The sequence below is a fragment of the Mytilus californianus genome, unplaced genomic scaffold (assembly GCF_021869535.1).
Source record: "Mytilus californianus isolate M0D057914Y unplaced genomic scaffold, xbMytCali1.0.p SCAF_6, whole genome shotgun sequence".
NCBI classification, from domain to species: domain Eukaryota; kingdom Metazoa; phylum Mollusca; class Bivalvia; order Mytilida; family Mytilidae; genus Mytilus; species Mytilus californianus.
The window spans coordinates 104,470,024-104,492,880 of record NW_026262712.1 but is presented as its reverse complement, the minus strand read 5'-3'; the positions used below and the strand labels follow the sequence as shown (position 1 = coordinate 104,492,880).

The 22,857-nt window shown below is 32.3% G+C and overlaps 1 protein-coding gene across 1 annotated transcript; it reads left to right on the top strand.

The window, feature by feature from the left end:
* The first annotated feature begins 15,452 nt into the window (after positions 1-15,452).
* LOC127706257 (short-chain collagen C4-like) lies at positions 15,453-17,952 on the top strand. Its single transcript, XM_052210763.1, has 5 exons — positions 15,453-15,491; positions 15,952-16,135; positions 16,552-16,614; positions 16,922-17,158; positions 17,621-17,952. The coding sequence occupies exons 2-5, from the start codon at positions 15,952-15,954 to the stop codon at positions 17,686-17,688; spliced, it is 552 nt and encodes a 183-aa protein (XP_052066723.1). The 5' UTR covers positions 15,453-15,491; the 3' UTR covers positions 17,689-17,952.
* Positions 17,953-22,857: the final 4,905 nt, after the last annotated feature.

Sequence of the window (22,857 nt, the reverse complement as noted above, 5' to 3'; positions counted from 1 at the left end):
ATTCATATTTTTTGTCTTAGCTACATGATTTTATAGTAGATGCTATTGGCTTTGAAAATAATTGAAGGGATGACTTAACTTCATCAGTTGGTCTTGTAGCTTCTTTGTAAAGGAGGGGCAAAAGATACCAGAGGGACATTCAAACTCACAAATCGAAAACAAACTGACAACGCCATGGCTCATAAAGATAAAGGCAAACAGACAAACAATAGTACACAAAACACAACATTGAAAACTAAAGACTAAGCAAAACGAACCCAATCGAAAGCAGCAACCCTCTTTGAAGCAAACCATCAATGATAATATGTGGGAACAGTTCTTATATATTTTTGCAGGATAAATGCTCAGCTAAACATTGCAAGAATGGTTCTTTTCAAGCTTCATGATATAAACGCAGATATCCGACGCAATAAAAGTGTTAAAAAAATAGAAAGTTTATGATTTTGATCTAAAATAAACTTGTAATATTCTATATTCATTATCACATGTGACACTTTAGAATTAAAAGTGTCGAATGTTTGTTGTATGTGTATGTTTGTCCTGTATAAGCATCATTTCATAATGAGCACCAGCATTACTTATTTTGTAAACGAAAGTCGAAAGGTACCAAAGGAACATTCAAATTCGTACGTCAAAAATAAACTGCCATCGCCATACATATGCATGTAACAAAAAACAAAACAAAAAAACAGACTAAGAAAGAACAACAGTATATAAAACACAACATAAAAAACAAAAGACTGAGCAACAGGAACCAAACAAAATCCGGGGGGATCTCAGGTGCTCTGAAAGGGTTAGCAGATAAGTTGCACAAAGAATTAAGTTTTAGAAGTTGCAGTGCATAGAACTTCGTGAGAATGTGGTGAATAATCAACGGTATTTGTATAAATGACAGAAGTTCATTTATAGAGGCATCACAGAGAGTAGGTGACGCATAATGACGATGACCATAACTTTGTCTACGTCGACGAGTTGAAAAATGTACAAAGAGTATTAGATATCGTACCTAACGATACCACTAATTTTGTCATTGCAACCATATGATACCGCAGTTCCAAATTCTCGAATCTAGTACTCTTTCTTTTGTCTATATATATGATGACCTGAATGTGTCATATAAGAGGTGTTTGTCCGGTCTGATGATAATGAGACACCTGGCAGAGGTCCATGGTGACATCTGTTTCGATCCTGTTTACCCTGGGTGACGTTCGAGCCAGTATTCTGTTAGATCTTCTTAATATCATGCAATGTATGCTATTGGCCGAATGACGTCCTCGGGGAAAAAATGTCAACAGCAGAGTCATCGACTCCGTGGTTGTAAAGCAGTGACATGCAAATTCATCTGATGAAAATAACCAACGCCATGGCAAAACACAAAAGAAGAGACCAAAGCACAAACAACCGTATACAAAAGACAACAGAGAAAAATAGAGACAACACGAACCCCATCAAAAACCTGGAGGTGATTTCAGGTGTTTCGCAACGATGAGCAGATTCGCTTGCATGTGGCATCCATTGTGTTGAACGTATAAGTACAAACCAGGTAAATATTCTTATACGGTAGGGCACATTCGAGGAAAAGAAGACGGGGTAGTAATTATGACAATTTTAAAATCCGTCCTCATCTGTGCGACAGATATTCAATAACGATCAACCAACTCGTTATGGCGGCTATAACATTGTCGAAGAGGTAAGTTCTACTTCACCACTTGGATCTCTTGGTTTGATAGTTTTCTTGTGAGCAGCAACCACTATCAAGGAAAATTGGAACATTGCAATGGAAAATAATGCATTATTAAATTGACGAAACAGTTAATACATTTGTCTCAAAATCTTTATAATTAATCAAACGATTTTTCTAAAATTTTGATAGGTTGTTGATACATCAATTTTTGTTTGATTGACGGAAAATAATTATAGGATCACGGACCAATCTGTATCAGCGTTGGAAGTCGAAAACGTATACAAATCTACGTGTTACGTTTTGCAACAATGACGTCTCGTTATTTTGGCATTTCTGTTGTATTTTGTTTTAAAAAGAAAATCACTTTGACGGACGTACACACGAAAACAATAAGTCGGTGACCCTAGTAACATTTTACGCCATTAAAACGAAAATTTATGTATCAACAACATATAAATTTTATAACAATTCTACGCATTGGTAGGTGAAGATTTGATGATTTTAAGATAAATCCAAGAACGTTTTCGCCGATTGTATGTGTTTTATGTACACATGTACATCAATTTTGAAACTCTCATTCAATCAAAAAGTAAAGTAATAAAACAACCGAAATCCAAGGAAAGTTGAAAACGGAAAGTCCCTTACCAAATGGCAAAATCAAAAGCTCAAACTCATCTAACGAATGGAAAACAACTGTCATATTCCTGACTTGGTACACACGATTAAACCTGGTGGTATAGCTAGCTAAACCTCACACTTATATAACAGTCGCATAAAATTTCATTATATTGACAATATAATATGCATTGTCAACAATGTGTGAACAAAACAAACAGACATAATAGGTAAAAATGTCAATCAAAAATAGGGGTATAGCAGTCAACATTGTGTTATAATCTTAATCACTATGAAAACAAACAATTATGTCAACAAAGAAAATCAAAAAGGCATGTAGACAAAGCACATTAGCAAAAATGAAAGACAGGAATACAAAAATTTACCATAGCACAATTACACAATGACGAGATGTATAAGTAGAGGAAGCCGTGTCTGTTGTTTCTTTAATTTCTAGTTCTGGAAGATATATTAACGGAACCCAATCAGAAAAGTTTGGATTGTTAATTGAAAGAACATCATCAATATATCTGAATGTAAAATTAGCGTCTTTGATCTTCTTGTTTTTGACAAGTGTCTGAAGGAACTCCGACTCATATGAAAATAAAAAGAGGTCGGAAAGGAGAGGCGCAAAGTTTGTTCCCATAGAAATGCTGACAATTTGTTGAAAAAGTCTACCTCAAAAATGAACAATTTGTTTAAAAAGTCTACCTCAAAAATGAACCGAAATGAAAAAGAAATATAAAAGACTAACAATGACCAGAGGTTCATGACTTTGAACAGGCGCAAAAATGCGGCGGGGTTTAACATGTATTGTGAGATTTCAACCCGCACCCTATACCTATAGCCAAAGTAGAATGAACAAACACACAGCAATACGCATAGTAAAACTCAGTTTCAAAAAAGTCCTAGTCCGAAGTTAAAATAGGTAACAGAAGAAACTAGGCAAAATGACAATGATAACATAAATTAACTTGTATGTATTCGTCAACTCCATTTAGATAACTTTTACTTCCCCTCAAATCATAAGGGACTCCTTTGATGGAAAATGTAAAATAAAGTATACAGCTAAAAACTACATGCAAACATAACAAAGGTATACAGTATGAAGTGTTAACCAATCAGAAGCTTCAAAAATAAAATAAAAATTATTAATACAATTGAACAAAACCTTTGCTAAATTGACTTATTACGCTGGTTATTGGTGGATGGAAACGGAGTGCCCGTAGAGAATCACCGACATTCGATAGGAAAACTGAAAATCCTAGCAAATTAGGATTGGAGTCTAGAGAACCTGGCTCTTTCGGAATTCGAACTCACATCTCAGTGTTGACAGGATAGTGATACAGTAGCTTGACTACTCAGACCACTTGACCGCCGAACCCCCTCTTAATTTAGAATCGAAACATGTAAACGCATCAAAACTTTGAATAAACTTATTTGCCGAGGTTATCTAATTTAACATTGTAATTAGATCTTCAACTATTGTTGTAATTCCTTTTCTTAACAGTGAATTAAAACTTGACAAGAGTTTGTTAACAAAACTAAAATATATTTGAGAAAGCTTATAACATGCGTTCTATACATTTTCATACCTATTTTGCAATTTATAATTGACCGTATCTGTGACATAATAATGATACCTATATTTTTTTCGATATTCAGATGCAGTTCAATGAGCTATAAATGCATACAATCAAAATCTAAAATATCGCCCATGTATACGTTACCTTAACTTCAACCAACTTTGTTTCTTATCAAATACAATTTAATATATCCAATATGAACCATTTTCTTGTATATAACACGCATTCTTTTAATTCATTAATACAAACTAGTTTTAATCTACAAATAAAAACATAAAGACCTTATAGAATTACATTCAAAGTAATATATAAAAAATTCATAAATGACCATGCATATTTAAGGGAAACGCTTTAAAGTCTGATATCATAAATGAATTGTGACAACACATACCAAAATAGGAAAATGAAGTTGATCAATTAACAATATTTTACCAGGTTTAATCCACCATTTTCTATATTTGAAAATGCCTGTACCAAGTCAGGAATAGGACAGTTGTTATCCATTCGTTTGATGTGTTTGAGCTTTTGATTTTGCCCCTTGTTTAGGGACTTTCCGTTTAGAATTTTCCTTGGAGTTCGGAATTTTTTTTATTTTACTTTTTTCTCAGTGTTTGTTGACTTAAGATATTCTATATTAAAAGAGAAGGTTTTCAAATATGGCATTGAAATTCAACTTTATCATAAAATTTCAAAATGGCCAGACTTTGGTTCTTAAATGGATCTATTTCAAGAGATTTACTTCTTCGTTAAAAGAAATCTCTTCATAATAGTACATTGTTGGTTCCAAAATCAGCACAATTTGGATATTTTGTCACAATACGATGATTTTGTGCATTTTTCAGAACTAAAAGCTAGACAAAACCCTTGGCCACAACCTAGGATCCAAAATATTCTGTAAACAAGAGTTGCCATGACATTGAATCCCTAGACACAAAAATTTCTGGATCTTGGGTGGTAACCCTTCGTGAACTTACTCCTTTGACAACGACCATTCAATACTTGAATTGGAATGATGTTGTAATGGCTATATATATCTAATCTAACAAAAAGTAAACATATTTTGAATAACTTGTCATTTGAACTCATTATGATACATAGATTTAAATTTAAATAATTTAAGATGACCTCAATATTCCAATGAGGCAGATGTTCTTTGTGTCGTGTGTACATAGTAAAATGTATAAAGATAAATATATATGAAACGATAATTTATTTCTCATATAAACTGCCTTATTCCTACTTTATTCTGATAGATGTCTAGTATTATTTATTATTTACAAAAATGTACCCTACGATATGATATTTTCGGATTGTTCGTACTGACTAAACGAACTTCTGCCACTTAAAAATAAGGATATATTGCCATTCAACAGGCCACCTATAGACCCCTCAGTTGTTGCAAGGATTCTTAACGTGCAGATAGTGTGGCACTCTCACTATACGAGGCATCGGATTAAACGTTCCAATTCTGACCGAACGTGGCTGCGTACTTGTACATCTCGCACAGCCAATCGTACGCCTCACTTTGTAAAAGGTTTTACTACCGGTTGGAAGAAGAATAAGAGTGACCATATTTCTATTCCCCAGTCACTCTTGGACGATATGTGCGTCTTGATCACTAAATACTTAGTGTCTAGTAGATTTATATCATATTAACCTGTTCCCTTAATGTGATAGAAATACATCAGATTTCTGAGGATTCATTTTGAAGATCCAAACGTTGTATCGACCAACCGAATTACGTGTTATTTGACTATTTGCCTTTGATCAGAAGGACAGTATCGGTTATCATAATATTATTCGTGTTAACATTTGATATAAACATAAGTGTGTTTGCGCGATTAGGATATTTATACTTTCTTATTCACAAGGGCACCCGTCGTGGTAATAACATCAACTTAACGAATATTAAACCTTGGTTAAATAGCTTTCTCATAAGAAATAAACCTGTATCAAGTACATCTCGATGAACACAAGCTCTGAAATGCGTTATATAGAAATGAAAAAATCATAATCGGAAAGCTGAAATCATACTATGCTGTGTCGTATATTTACTTCCCAACCAATAATTCCTTGTCAATATCTAGATGTTTTGCAAGACATTAAGCAGACTAACACGAGACTAACACGGGACTGTACGTTCTTTATTTTAAATGTTAGTTTGATGCAAAAGATGGGGTTAACATATTTTCTTTAAACCTTTTCACATCAATAGCGAGAAGGAATGTTTTCTCTATAAGTTTTATTACCTGAAAATTGCTAGTATGTTTTTATTGTCTTTGGAAATTACCCTTAATACTCTCAGATCTGTACTTAGTGCCTGTATAGTTGTGGGGATTATAAATACCATGCCACGTCCAGTCTTTGTTTTTGTTACTTGTTTTTCTGTTTGTGTCGATCTGATGAGTTAAGTCCTTTTCATCTCATTTTTATTGTTTGTTCATATGTTGAGCTGTTACAACACTGTCCCAGGACGCCCGCAAACATGTTTAATCCCGCCACATTCCGTAAGTGCCTGTCCCAAATCAGGAGCCTGTACTTCAATGGTTTTCGTTTGTTGCTATATATCATAATTGCGTTCATTGTTTTTGACACAAATCATGCCGTTAATTTTCTCGTGTGAATTGTCATTTCTGAGCCTTTTATAGCTGACGATGCCGTATGCGTTTTGCTAATTATTGAAGGCCATACAGTAACCTATAGTATTTACTTCAATGTCATTTCGCCTCTGGTGAAAAGTTTTCTCATTGGCAAACATTCCCAACTTCATATTTTTATACTGAATTTGTGATATACATATTACATGTATGTATAAATAAAATCAAAATCTAGTCACGCAAATGCATCATTATTCGTTTTCAGAAGATAAGGTTATATATTTATATATAACAACAGCTTTGATGGATTTTTAAACATATTGTATCGCCATTTGAAAACGGACCAGAAGGAAAGGTATGTTAGATACTGTTACAATACCTTTTAGTTTAAAGAAGTAAGAAATATTCACACTCAAAATTTGATCTCAGAAACGATACCAGCCATATGCATATGATATAAAACACAGAAATAGCACTGCTTTACATGACAATCTTCAGTGGCTCAAAAGAGGAAGCAGGCGAAAATACATATGCATGTAAATTTTCACATTCAAATTATTCACGAAAGTTAATCATTGATCAACGTTTTTCAAAAAATTTAATTGAACATGACTGTCTTGTCGTTGTGTTTCGTCAGATATCTTTATTCTGTTAATACAGAAGAGTTTTGATTTTTAAACAAAAACAATAGCGCGTGACACTATCGTTCGCAAAAAGCCAATGAAAATAAAGAAAAAGGTCAAATCTCAAACTTTAGCAAGTTTACTTATTTATCACAAATAAACCCTAAATTGTTGCTACTCTCAACGAAATAATCAATGATTTTGTGTATAAAGAATGATGTAAGATTAAAGACAATTTGAATAAAGACCTGTGTGCCCAACATTATCAAAAGCTCTAGATACATAACACAATACAAACATTACATCACTCCCATTATCCAGATAACTGATAATTTTTTTTATGTATTTCAATAAACTGATCAACAGTAGAGTCTCCTGGCTGGAATCCAGATTGACAAACGGTTATTACTCTTCATATAATTATACAATTGATTAAAAGGAATTTTTCCAATAATCTTACAAGCAGTACTACAAAATTTCTGATTTGTTCAATGGATAAATAAAGATTTGGCCATCATGTTCTCAAATTGGGGGTTAATCTCGGTTTTTTCTAAAAATTGCCATTGACTTGACAATGCGAACCCATTTATCAATATTTTATCAATCGATTATAAAGTCAGTTTGCACATATGGTCATCATTTGCCTTTCTATCTAAATCGACGACTTCAAATTTGAATTAAATTGCATTAACATAACTAGATGACGTCAATGGTTCCATTGGGACCGACAACGATTATCGGCTAAAGTGTTTGTTTTTCTAAATTGTATGATAGAAAGTATGAATAGTTGTGACAGTAATATTCCTGATAAATCATGTTCGGTAGATATCCATCCTGATAATTCATGTTCGGTAGTTATACATCTTGATTAGTCATGTTCGGTAGATATTCATACGTTTCAATTCGAGTCATTTGTGAACAAAATGATTCTTCAAGAAGTTAGTAATGTGTTTTAAGAGAGCTCTGACATAGACGATTATCAAGCTAAAAGTGGCTAAGGAACACTTACTGAATACTTCTTATTATTTTTTGTTTAATGGGTTTATCTTATTTTTCTTCTAGATTGGTATCTTTTATTTATAAAGTTTTAGTTAAAATATTTCCAGAAGAATGATAAATCCTAAGGGGACATTTAATGAACCGAACAGCGTATATGTAAGTCTGATTCATAGTCAACATTCTAATCGTTTTAAGTAGCTCACCTTTTGAAACAATGCGCATTTTACACTTATGATAAGCGGAGGAACAATATCGTGTTTAAATATACTATAATTAAAACCAAACTAAATTTAGCAATTGGTGATCAATAATAATAAAAAATCATCTTGGTTTCATATTCATTGAATTGGTTTCTTATCAATGTTTGGTTATCGGCTCTTTTCATGTGTGAAGGTGGGTAATTTGAGCTTGTGCAAAAATAGGGATGTTGTATAATGGCCAACAAGGTATCAGAGACCAAAACCGAAGATGTAAGGAACTACGCATGTATTGATCACCATCAGGCCCTTAACAGTTAGCAAAAGATATACTGAATTGTAAGCTATATAAGATTCTATAGAAGAAGCAATATTTTACAGGCTCTTGGAATAAACAATTTGGTGAGACACAACACCCCTTTCCTAACCTTGGAAAGTGGTGTAACAGCAACAAATAAAAACAAACTGTAAAAATCAGTATGAAATGGCTTGCCTCTTTATGTCAGCAAACATCCCAAGAAACTGACAAAAGACAAACGACATAATGTACTGATATACGAATAGTCCCAGTTACTGAAAGCGGATTCAAGGCCAATTGAAATTAATAAATAAATCATGTTTTCTCAGACTTATGTATTTTGTTAGCCTTTATGATGGATTTCATGTTGCAGGCTTTGGTTGATGTTATCTCATTGACTGCATCGCAAAAACGGCCTTGTCTACTACAATTGAAAATTCAATGTGTCACATCAGTCTTGAGCCGTAATGATATCAAATAGATATGAATGTTCATGAACCTCTGTAAAAGAGGGGCGAAAGATACCAAATGGACATTCAAACTCATAAGTCGAAAATAAACTGACAACGCCATGGCAAAAAAAAGAAAAAGACAAAAAGACAACCAACAGTACACAAAACACAACATAGAAAACTAAAGTTTGAGGAACACGAACCCCACCAAAAACCTGGGATGATCTCAGGGTAAACAGATCTTGCTCCACATGTGGCACCTATCGTGTCACTCATGTAAGTACAAACCCGATGATAAGTCAAATTCGGTATTTCACATTCGGAGAAAAAAGAGGATGGGATTGTGGTTACGACAATTGGAACATATCAGCAGTCATCTGTGAAACAAATATTCCATAACGGTAAACCAGCTCGTGATGGCGTCCGTAAAATTTACGAAGGGATGATTTCAACTTCACCACTTGGACCTCTTGGTTTAATAACTTCCTTGTTAGCAGCAATGCTCTAGCAAGGAAATCATAATAGGAAATACAAGCCCTAAAATATCGTATAAACTGGGAGATATATAATCCATATGCTGCTGAAATGTTGCTACATAGAAACGGAAAGTTTACAATTAGCAATTTATCCAGTAAGCAGAAACAACATTTCTTAAATTTTGAAAGTTGTACCTTCAGCAGTCTATTAAACGCAAATTTTAAAACAAGAATATTTATTAAAATGCATCAAAATCAAAATAATGTAAAATTGATACATAACAAAAAAGTGTATATTTTCATTATCACAACTCCCATGCTTCACACAGAATTCATTAAATTCATAAGTATTATATAACTTTTGTAACTTAAAATTTACATATAATTTAAATCCTTTAACATGTTGAATATCTTAAATACATCAATCGTTTTACTTCATTACTCATGAGATACCGTTTTTATACAATGCATGGATACAGTTTTTACACTCAAGTCATCACAGTCTTGTAAGAAACAGCATTATGTGTAGCGAAAAAAAGGAGACATTTTGTGGATTTTAGTATGGAGTAGTAGGAAACTTTTTTTATTTTGGACTGGCTTGTGATCGTTGGTGACTCGCAAATCTTCAATAGAAGATCTGAATGCTCAGACTTCTGTTCACACTGGATACGCCTGTTTGTTCCGTGTCAAATAATCTTTAAAAAATATTATTATAAATCAAAAAACTACATTCAAAATACCTATTATTTCATTTGTGTATTTGCATAATTGTTTAGGATATTTGCAATTCCTTGGAAGTCTACATTCAACAAGGAATATTTCAATCATTTGTTAAATTCGATGTGAACAGTATTTGTTTTAAACTTAACTAACTTCAGATATTTTATTGCACTAAAAGTTGTTAACAATGCCCCTCTGTGCTACAACTATGACACTAAAGTTCCTCAGTGTATTATTTGAAATTAATAATAAAAACATGAAATTCCATTAGCAAAATTCTTATACATTTATGTAGTTTGTGTAAGTTTCAATTAACAGAGTAATTCTACAAACATGTATATGTTTGGTAGCACATCATAGATACAAGGAAAAAGAAAACGAATCCTTGACCGTCTCTAGCCTTAGCTTACAGTTTCGGATTTTAAAACCGAAAGTAGAATTAATCAAACAAGCATGGTTTTTATTTGCAAAGCACATTATAACTTCCTGATAAAGGAATAATGTTTTGACAATTCTTATAAAAAATAAAATATTAGACGCTTAACAATAAAATTAAAACATGGATGTATGATTTATTTTTTGTGTGAAATTGAGGGGATGTAAAAGCGTTCGGTTGATATACAAATTTTGTATATAAAATAAGAACAAGTGGCCTGATTGTCAATGAAACAACCTTCAAATAAAGACAAACGGACAAAGTCGTGAAAAACGTCATCGCTACAAGGACAATGAGCAAAACTGATATCGTTTGATAAGCTTTATAAGAAACAAATATGAAACAATAACCGAAAATCAATTGAGCAAAACAGATACCGTTTGATAAGCTTTATAAGAAAGAAATATGAAACAATAACCGAAAATCAATTGAGCAAAACACAGCAACAAACGACAATCTTACGTAATCAGGTTCATCGCTTATGACACGCAAATACAATTTAGCAAGAGTCAGCAAGGTCATTTTAATGATTAACCATCCCCTTAGTGTAGGACAAGGATGGAAAGTTTGTATAAAAGGTTTGTTAAATGTTTTGTTTTGTATGAGAAAATATGATCATGAGATTCTTTCTATATTTATGTACATTGATTTCCTGCATCTGCAATACTTTAACTATTACTACTGATAAACAGAAAATCATATAAATAAAAGAAGACAAAGCAAGGAGAATGGAAAGATTAAAGAACATCAAATTTCCAAATTATCATTTTTCAGATGTAGAAACTCACCATAGTTATTATAATTATATTTTTGCACGTCAGATGCGCGTTCCTTCTACATAAGGCTCACCAGTGGCACTCAAATCAACACTATTGGAATGCATATTTAAAAAAAAAAGTCATGCCAATAAAGCTCAAATAATCAATACCTTAGGGTAGATAAACCTTAGTGTTTCGAGTATTTTCAACATTTATATAAAAAAAGTAAATTCACAAACAAAGAACATATCATTGATATTTCATGTTAACACAAAAGGTTTTGTTGAAGATGATATCACACTACCATCTTACATTTGTCCGATACCTTTCTCGTATTTTTCTACTGTGGTTGATGGATTATTCCCTCGTTTCCAGGTACCTAAACTCAACGTGCACTACTTTAATTTAATATGTAATATTATGAATGAATGCTTTTTACGGGGCAAGTTTTTTGTTTTGAATCATGATCAGTATTCATTGAAACGAACGTTTAATTAAACATTGTTTCATCTGCTCACTGAGGAGCCACACGTATGGTACATAATAAAATATATACTGGAGTTCTCGGTTTTAAAGTTTGAATGCACATAGATGGCATAACTTTGCTGTTAACTAAGCAAAGAAAGACTTTCCCTTTATTGATAACTTTCCTCTGGGTATCTTCCGCTTCTTTTTTTCAACATCAACCATTTTGCCTTACACATGCATTTTACCAACTCGAAAATGGACAATGTTGCCTTGGTGTTAAAGCTGTTCCTACTTCGTATCGATTTTCTTTTTGTATATTTTCTAAAGAGTGTAATGATTTCTCAAATTTTGAATTCTTAAGAATTCTTTAAAATAACATCGAAGCTGTTCCGAGTATTGTTCTTAGAATTGATATGTGTCCTTAATGCTGTCTTTCCAAATAAGAACGTTGTGACATCTAAATGTAGCTGAAATAATGATTTTGTAGAGGCACGAATCCTTAATTGAACGGATATTGACATACCAATAGAGTAAGTATTTCAAACTTTCCGGATGTTTGAATCCCGAATTGTAAAGATGCTTGATTCCAACACGTTCTGTATGATGATGTATGCCGAACTTCTTTACTCCAGTGAAAATATAATATTAATTTCAAGTTTCCACTTTTCACAAGAAATGCTATTGTTTAACTAAAAACGTTTGTAAAATAAAAGTCAAACCGATTTTCGACTGTGAAGCTAATAACGGGGAGCCTTTCTTTAATTTTAATATTTCAATCACGATGGTATCTTATTTTACAAGATTTGGCTAATCTGAGGTTAAAATCTCATAATGAAGTAAAATATATGTTTTATTGCTCAATTATTGTTTTTCTCATAATCACAAAACATTTAATGACATCAAGGGGTTTGTGACGTAAAGTGTGTTTTGCCAGTAGTCAACACTCTGTGTTGACATAAATAAGCATTGATATGGTCTTGATTATGAAATTAACTGCTTACAAAACAATTAATTTTTCGAAATATTAAGGACTTTCTACCCTAGGAATAGATTACCTTAGCTGTATTTGGCAAAACCCTTCGGAATTGTGGGTCCTCAAAGCTCTTTTACTTTTTTGGCCATTTTTACCTTTTTTGATTCGAGTGCTACTAATGAATCTTTTGTAGACAAAAAGCGAGTCTGGCGTAGAAAATTTTAATCCTGGTAATAATGATGAGTTTATTTACAACTACTGAGTCGATGCTACTGCTGGTGGAGGTTGCCTCCCCGAGGGCATCACCAACCCAGTAGTCAGAATTTCTGTGTTGACATGAATAATCAGTGATATGGTCATAATCATGCATAAACTGTTTACAAACATTTGAAATACTAAGAATGTTCTACCCAAGGTTAGAATTATCGTAGCTTTATTTGGCAAAACCCTTCGGAATTTTAGTCCTCAATGGTCTATTCTTCAACTTCTAACTTATTTTGACGTATTGACCTTTTTGATTCGAGAGTCACTGATGAGACTTTTGTAGACGAGACGCACTGATGAGACTTTTGTACACGAGACGCTCGTCTGGTGTACAAAAACTTGTAATCTTGGTATCCATGATGAGTTTAATGCTATCATGGAGAAAGACAAAACGTGATGAAGAATGAACTTATTCGAAATACTTTTACCGATCTTATATGATGAACTCATAAAAGATACCAGAATTTAAATAAGATTGGTTTTTTAAAATACTTTCACATATGCACTATTTGTATGCGTAAATTGCGACAATTACCTTCCTGAACAACTAAATTGGGGAGGTTATCGCCGACATAAAAATCATGCTTACCTATTGCTAAAAAGGCTTACTCTCAGCAAATATATTTTTAGCACAGTAAGTCGGTTAGTGGGTTTTTTCGGTAATTATTATTCACAAAATTAAAAACAAAAAGAGTTCCGCCGCTAATTCAACCCTAATTCAAACGACGAAGAGCTGATATAATAAAAAAGGAATCACAACTACATGTATTGAATGAGGTTGATAATTACATGATAATGAGAGAAAAATGCAGGTCATTCTACCGAATTAACAATATTTGAGGAAGGACACTTAAGAAAGAGTTTGCCCTATATTTTTTAGATACTTGGTAACAAGAAAGATTAAAATTAATGCCTTTTATTTTGTGTTCTTTTCCTAATGGGAGCCATACAAAACTTAAGCTTAACCAAACTGTAATGCAAACCTTATGCTAACACTAGCCCTTCCATAATTACTTTCGAGTAACTGGCTGATATTTATAGATTATCGATGGTTTTTCAAACCAGAGGGTGTTTCGCAGCTACAATCTCATCGAACGTCTACAACCCTGAGATGAGATTTGGCCGAGAGACATCCTCGAGTTTGAAAGACCATCGATGATCTGTTCATCACTATTTTGCCTATGGCATCGTTGATGTTCACATTAACTACGTCACGTGCACCCTTAGTTTCTGGCGATACTGTTGTATTTCAAGCAAGAAGCGTGATATAAAAAATTATCACAAAAAAAGATCTAAGGAAAAATACGCAAAATTGTGAGAATACCCGGTCTCGCTCTTTTCGTTGTTCATGTTCATGTCAGGTGTAATGATATACATGTATGACGGGGAAGTGGATGGTAAGGATTTTTTTTTAACTACGAGTAGTCATTTTCAATGCAAAGTTGGAAGGCGATAACACTAATTTTTACAAATAATACACGAATATCTACTTCAACAGTCATAAAGAGTATTAATTATTAACAAAATTAAATTTATTTTCAAAATTTGTATGCAGAATAGCCTCAACAATTATTTGTCAAATTGAATTTCATGTGTCTGAGGTGTTAGCTCGTAATAAAATATTCAAGTTAGCTATGTAATAAACTCTGCAACTCAATTCACGCAATTTCATCAAACGTTTTTAAAGATCGGGATATTTACATATATTTAAAGACCTACAGAAGATAATATATTTTTGCGTAGTGTGCTTGTAGAAGTTCATAAATCCTGAACAGGGTTAACATTGTATGAAACTAAATCTGGTTATGGAAAGGAATAAAAATAATTAAAATAAGATTTTGGGAATTGAGCATTATGATTTCTTCCCAAAAGCACACAATTAGGGCGAAAGAACTCATAGAAAAAATCTCAAGCTTAACATATAGTCTTAAAATGTACCAGTTTCTGCAATATGACTCACTCTTAAGCTTAAGTCGTGCTTCTTTTCGACAAACACAGCAATAGTAACATATAAATTTGCACCTGATTTTAAATGAAATATTATAGGCTGCTGTTATTGGTAAACAAATGTAGTACTTCCATCTTTATTCATATTTTAGTCTTTGTACGTTGTCAGAAGATGACAGCTTAGAAAGCTGTTCCCACAATAAAATATTGTCATAATTTGCTTGTATGTTTGTCGTGAAATGTTTTGAAATACAAATACAAGTATATGAGAAAATATCAATACCTAGTCACGCAAATACCTCATTACTCTTTTTTTTCGAAAATAAAAACACAGATCAACAGTTTACATTACTCTTAGACATAACTCATTTCAATTATAACACATAGAAGACGAAAAGGTATGTTAATTTGTTTTTGATTACTTTTTTACTCAAGTTAAACGAAAATATATTTGAAACCACCTGGAATGCAATATATATATATATATTTACCTACGAATCATCAATTGTAGTTCACCGTTGATCAAGGGTTTTGAAATTGCTGATACAACCAGAAGACACTACTATTATAAGATATATCAGATGTGTTCATCTCGGTAATATGGAACGATGTTGATACACATAAACCCGTTAACAGTACTTTCAGTACAAAACAAAACTCTCCCCCCCAAAAAAAAAAAAACACACAAAAAAACCAGCCAAATAAAAAAGGAAAAAAAACAAGCCCAAATTGCAGCTTGGTAAAGTTGAAAACCAGTAACTTATTTTCCGAAAATATCTTGATATTGATAGAGATTATTAAGTCCATTATTTTAGTTATAAGAATTGTAGTGATTATTTGTATCAATTTTATTTGTAGATGAAGATGTGTTTACCATTTGTGACAATAGTGCTAACAACTGTTGTTGTGGTCGTCCAAAACCATGAATGTAAGGACTATGTTCTGTCGGCATCAGACCAGTCTCTGATAGATATAATGAAACATTACCTACATACGTCAAGAAGAGTGGAATGTCCCCAGCCAGGTAAAACATCCAATACAGGTTTTTACTATTTGAGAAAATTTTGATTTGAAAGGGATAATTATATATAAGGTCTACAACAAAACCAAAAGTTAAAAACCAAATATATTTGAAATATTTGTATACTTCACACTAATGTAATTTTCTGCCATTGTTAACAGAACATATTTTGATTTATACAAATGGTAATTTCTAATTATATATAATTCATTTGTGATTAAAATAATCATTTCGCCAAATGAAATAACAATTACATGCAAAAAGGGTAGCACCCTGCATTGATAAATATTATGATATAGTGCATTGAAACTGTTACAATAAATTATCACCCACAGATATTTTTAGTAATCCTTCTAAATGTTAAATATCATCAAGTATAGCATTTTTAATTTGCTTGTTATTACATCATTGACTACTTACTTTGTTCTTGATTGCAGGAGTGACTTATGTGCGTTGGGGAAAGAAAAGTTGTCCAACAGGATCAAAAATAGTGTATACAGGTGATAAAATATTAACGGTAAATTAATGTTACATTAACGATAATTACTAAGTATTGTATACCGTTTATCAACATTATTATTCTTTGCAAGAATCGAAAATTAAAAGTCATTTTAAGTGGTTTTAAACCTATTCTTTAGTTATGTATAAATACTATTCTAAATTAGAAAAAAAACATGAAACCACAGAAAAACAACTTAAAAAATCAACACCATGACTTACATATTGTACATTTTTTTTATATAATTCAGTATACCAGTTTTTTTGCATCATAACAATGTCATGCTGGAACACATTTTTGAATTTAAGGTCAGGTGGGTGGGAATGGACATGAAAGGAAAGGAGGTGGTGTAAATTATTTATGTCTCCCTAATGACCCAGAGAATGGACAGCATCAATCATATGACAATAACCAGGTTCATGGAGGTGAATATGAACTTGGTTCATCAATGCAGCCATCGGGATGGTCAGAAAGTATGCACAACAAGGAAGTACCATGTGCTGTATGTTACAAACAACGAAGATCAGCTGTCCTAATAATACCAGGTACATTACTTAGTTTAAATTGTCACACATTAAAATATGTGCAAGCAACAATTTTATTAATAAGATTTTACACAATTTACTTATTTTGACTTTTTATTCAAAGTGGTTGATGACTCCACATTTTCCTAACATACTTTTAGGGACAAAACAACGTATTGTTTTATATAACTTTGTGGTTTTGTGTACAATGTTAAGGACAAACTGGTTTCCTTGATGAGCATAACTAGTATACATTTAAAAAGTGTTTTTGTCAATTCACATTAAAATGTCATAAGGGTGACACAACGTTGTTTGACGTTTTTCTTATGGAATGGAGTTATGAAATGAAAACAACATTTAGATTATGAAATACGCACCAACCGCAAAGTAATAATTCTCACCATACTATTTCATGTATTTATACTTACAATAACAAATATCGTCCACGATTAGATATTTTACTTGCCTATATTTTTTTATTAGGTCGAAAGACTTGCTATAAAGGATGGAACGCGGAATACAATGTTTTTTTGATGAGTGATCATGTTTAACATAGTAAATGGGACTTTGCCTGTGTTGACATGAATGCAGAACCGCTAGACAATAAGAATGTAGGTGAAAATGGCGCTTTGTTTTATCCTCTCCGAACCAAATGTGGCAGTTTAAGATGTCCTCCCTATACCAATGAAGCGGATGTTCTTTGTGTCGTTTGTACAAAGTGAAATGTTTGACATCAAATGAAAATACATAAAGACTTGCTTTTGCTATATTGATATCTTAATCTCATGTATTTTGTTATTGAATAATTCAATATTATGAAACTTTGTTAACTGCATCTATCCTATTACACCCGAAACAAATAATACATCATACATATTTATGTATGCTTCCTATCTGACTTACAGCTTAAATGCGGATTAGTTGACAGAATAGTAATTGGACAAGAGAGAAATTTGATTTTTTTTACCTTGATTTGTATCGATTTGCATCTTTTGTATGGATTTGGATTGAAATCTTGGTAAATCATTGTTGTCCCTAATTCAGCATTCGCCCATTCCCTAACTAAAGACTGAAATGTAATATCACTTCATGAGAAAAAAGTTAGGTTTTTTACATTGAACCGCATAAAAAATATTGTTTTCTTTGGTATAAATGTTATGATCGGGGACTTAAGAAGGTCATAAAAAAACCAATATAAAAATTCTGAAGATATTAATGCAAATACGACAACGTAGATAAAAGTATAGTGGACTGATCATTGATTGATTAATTGCTTCCGATAAGAGATGGAGAAGTAATACTTTTGGTTCTAATATATATTTTAACTTGAACGAAAGTCACTTGAACAATGTTCATTCCTCGTTGCTTTTAAATCGCAAAATACAAACTATATAGTTTTGAGGCTTATTGCGTTTGGTCCTTTTTTATGTCCTATGGTGTCGCCCCATTTATTGGGGATCTATTTCGTCTGTTGGTCTGCTTTATGAAATATTAGATATATTATCATATTTATTTAAAATCTTGCTTGACAATATTCTTTCGAGCAGAAATACGCTAAAACTTTATTTTGGCATGCAGTTGGATCACACTCAAGCATAAGAATAACCAAAACACAGGTGCTAGTGACATGGTTTTTTTTGGGGGGATAAGATCTATTGTTCACTTATTAAGGCTGTCTTATATGACTTATGATTTATGATGACCAGGCAAGGATATAGCTTCAATGTGATGATAATAAAATAGAATTACCATTCAAGCAAAATGATTTGGGAATATCACTAAAACCCCATACGGTTTATGCTGGATCAAGAAAATCAGCTGCAAATTTTAAGATAGGGTTCCACAAGGTATTTTACTGCATGTTTGGGTTCTGGAGGGGTGCAAATATGTCGTTGGATTTTCCTCTCAAACATGTGGTTTGGGAGACTTTTCTGTCAATATCCTAACTCATTTTTAGTGGTTCATTGATGCATTAATACATGAAGTCTATATGTGCCCCTGGACGAAGAGAGACGTTATGTGGTTATAGTAGTAGTTATTCGTCGTCTTGTTATATGTTTTCCTCTTATACAACCTTGTCCGAAACAAATCTTTTGCATCAGTTAACATTGATTAATGATTTTTAGCATGAAAAAAGAGAAGCAGAAGATACTCAATGAATATTCAAAGTTGTTTTACATATACCAGATTCATCGTGACCTTCTTTAGACCTTTACTTTAGACCTTAGATGTTCTTATTCTTAATATAACTTGTTATGCTTTGACATTGGCTGTTTTAGTTGGAACTTTGTTGTATTATTTATTATTGACAGATAATGCACAATCCAACCTCGTTTAATAAACTATTGTTGAATAACAACAAATTGGTTCAGCTACCCAAACCCTAACCCAGAGATTAACTCTAAACTGTCACACTAAGACCTTTCTAGTGCACCATTTGTAAATAACAAATATTCCTATACGTATCTAAGTTTTGCCTTGGAGACTTATTTTGTTATACTTTTTATAAAAAAAAAATGGACGTGCATCTTAAAAGAGAGGCGAAAGATACCAAAGGGACATTCAAACTAACAAGTCAAAAATAAACTGACAACGCCATGGCTAAAAAAGAAAAAAGACCAACAGAGAAACAACAGTACACAGAATACAACATAGAAAACTAATGACTGAGCAACACAAACCCAACAAAAACTGGGGGTGATCTCAGGGTAAGCAGATCCTAATCCACATGTGCACCCGTCGTGATGCTCATGTAAGTACAAACCCGGTGATAAATTTAATTCGGTTAGTTGTCTAAATGTTTATATTTTTGTTTTGTATTTTACAATGAGATTGTCGGAAATTTTTTACAGTATTTGTAAGATTTCGTTTTCCTCTACTAACATCTTGAAGGTCTAATTGGCTTTACATTAGCTGAAAAACAGCAATGATAGCTATATTTCTTTTTTTCTGATTTGTTCTTGTATGGATGCTGATTTTGTGTCGTGAAATGATTCACAAATCATTCCTTTACCATTTTAAGAGTGCCAATATGCTAACTCTAACATTTATATATTCTTAATTGCCATCGCAAGAGCTTTTGAGTGCCTTTATATTATGACCGTAGTGGTGTCATGTCCCGCTCTCCAATATCATAACTGATTTAATATATCTTTAACACACCGGCGATCCCCTTCTTAAAAACAAATAATTTCTTATTTACCTTGAAATTACCCATCCGTTTGCTATAAAAAATGGTTTGGCCTCTCCTATACCTGTGTGACTTTTATAAATGAAAGAAAGACAGACGAACGTGCTAGTCCACTAAACTTTGGTCTAGTTTATTGGAATATTCATGATAGATTTATTTTGTTTAAGTTTAGCTGTTTTACTTTGATTATTTAAAATGTGACAATTTAGCTTTTTTGAATTTTTAGGCCAAAAAAAAAAAATTAAAAAAAAAATAGAAAGATAATCGGTATGTGTAATAAGTTGAGCTGTCAGTTTCTTTCTTGTTTTGTGTGTTTTGTGTGTTGCAATTTAAAACATTTGATAATGATTTAAAAATCAATGATGAACGTTATATCCATGAAATTTTTATAAATTCGAATTGAAATTTTTATGAAAGTAAATCTTGCAACTTCTCTTAACTTACCAACAAACGGTCCGAGTTTAAATAGTTTACTCATCTACGGATCACGATAAAAGATCGATAATTTCGATATAAAAGTAACTTAAGGTAATGATTTAGATAAACTAGAATTTCTGTTACCGATAACATAGTATTTTAAGGAAAATAAATACAGCACGGCCTTTGTTTACATTTTCTTATATACTTAGTAACACACATTCTTTGATTTATCTGTTATATATTGTACTGTGATAGTGACATACAACAACCTGTTTAATTTTGTCATTCTGTATTTTTCATGATTAAAGAACATTGTATACATTTGTATACTGTAAAACTTGCAATTACCCATGGAATGATTCTTTTATAAATATAGTTCAACGTACCCATACCACTCAGTTCAACGAACTCTTCTCCTATGCAACTCCATACAAATGGAGATCAACAGATTGAGGCATGATGCACTTGTATATACATGTAACATATTATTGTTCTGAATTTGCGTGTAATATTTGCTAATTGACGTTTTTCATCAATTTCAATGATAACATATTTCCACACTTTCAAAAGTTATTAGTTCCAGCGACTGGATTTTTTTTTTTGAAGTATTTGTTTTATCCGTCCCCTTTATCCTATGGATCTGGTAAATGATTTAAAAGTCTTTGTATCATATATCACCTCATATTAAAGGGGCATTAGCTGTCAAATTCATCTTAATCGATTTGACTCAAATTCTAATTTTTGATTTATAACATACTAACACGTTTATCCAAATTACAAAAAGTCTAAAATAAACAATTAATAATGCATGGATTCGATGATATGTATCAACATTTCGTGTGTATTTTTTTCTAGACGTCTAATTATCATTGAGATGACCTCCGAAGACTGCCGACGGTCATATAACCCGATTTAATCAATATAAACAGATAGCATCCACGTGCAATCGGATTTTTCTAGGTCTGTTTGATTTCATATTGTAGATTAAAAAGTATGTTTAGCGTCGTTTTTACCTGTGTAAGAAGGATTTTTTTGTGGATCGAATCAGTTAACCAAATGATTCATCCTTGTGTCACTTTCATTGCTGACATTCGTTTCCTTTTAATAGCTGAATACATGCGTAACCCATCTCCAGCTAAGGGGTTGAATTAAACGTCACATGAATACGGATTCAATGAGGTCGAATTAAATCGTTGGAAATTTTAGGTGACAGGAGGAGAAGACAACAATTACAAATGTTTTATAACATTCAATATAAGTAAGCTCCGGATTATCTATGTAATCTTGATCAAGCCTGTGTACAGAGCACAACTGTATATCCCTTGCGAAATGGCAGTGATGTTATTGTTCATATTTGTAGATTATCCTGTATTAAAGAATCTTTTAAACCATCAACTATAAGACTACGGAATCATACTGATTTGTCCCTTCGAAAAATCTATCAAAATTTAAAATCCGTTTAAAAAGGCCAAATACTATAAAAAAAGATGTACCTTAGCACTATTTATATGGACCTATGAAACTATATACAATTCTAACTCAATTAAGATGCTCCCCATCTTTCTTGAATTATGACTTGTTCAGAATCAATATAATTTCTGACCAATCTTATCTTTGTGGGTGCATCATTGAGACTGTAAACCATTTCCTTTTCGACGTTTCCTTGTATACAGACCAGAAAGAAATTCTGATGAACAATCTATGATTGTTCCCTGATGATCCGAACCTCTCGTACGAATAAAACGTTCAAACATTTAAACATGTATTCGTATTTATTAAAAGGTCTAAGAAATTTCTTGTCATACCGAATAGAATATTTGCCGGTACATCATCATCATCATCATCATTAACAATTTTTCCGTTATTATTGTTTCATCTTTTTCAATAGCTAGACTAAAGTATTGTATATTTTGAAAGATTGCATGCTCATATTAATATTGTATTTTTGTATATTGTAGTTTGGAGCGAACGTCATAAGTATGGTTTACTTGGGTCCAATCCATTTAATTTGAGTAAATAAAACATGTTTAAACTAAACATGAACGCTACCAATTTTACTGCACCAGAAACGAATTTCGACAATTAATGTATCTGCAGTAATTCACAAAGT

What these genes read in the sequence shown, in the direction of transcription:
- LOC127706257 (XM_052210763.1), top strand. Translation starts at nt 15,952, where the DNA reads ATGAAGATGTGTTTACCATTTGTGACAATAGTGCTAACAACTGTTGTT. An exon ending in AGGTAAAACATCCAATACAG is followed by an intron (nt 16,136 to 16,551) that starts GTTTTTACTATT and finishes TCTTGATTGCAG; the next exon opens with GAGTGACTTATGTGCGTTGG. An exon ending in AGCTGTCCTAATAATACCAG is followed by an intron (nt 17,159 to 17,620) that starts GTACATTACTTA and finishes TTTTTTTATTAG; the next exon opens with GTCGAAAGACTTGCTATAAA.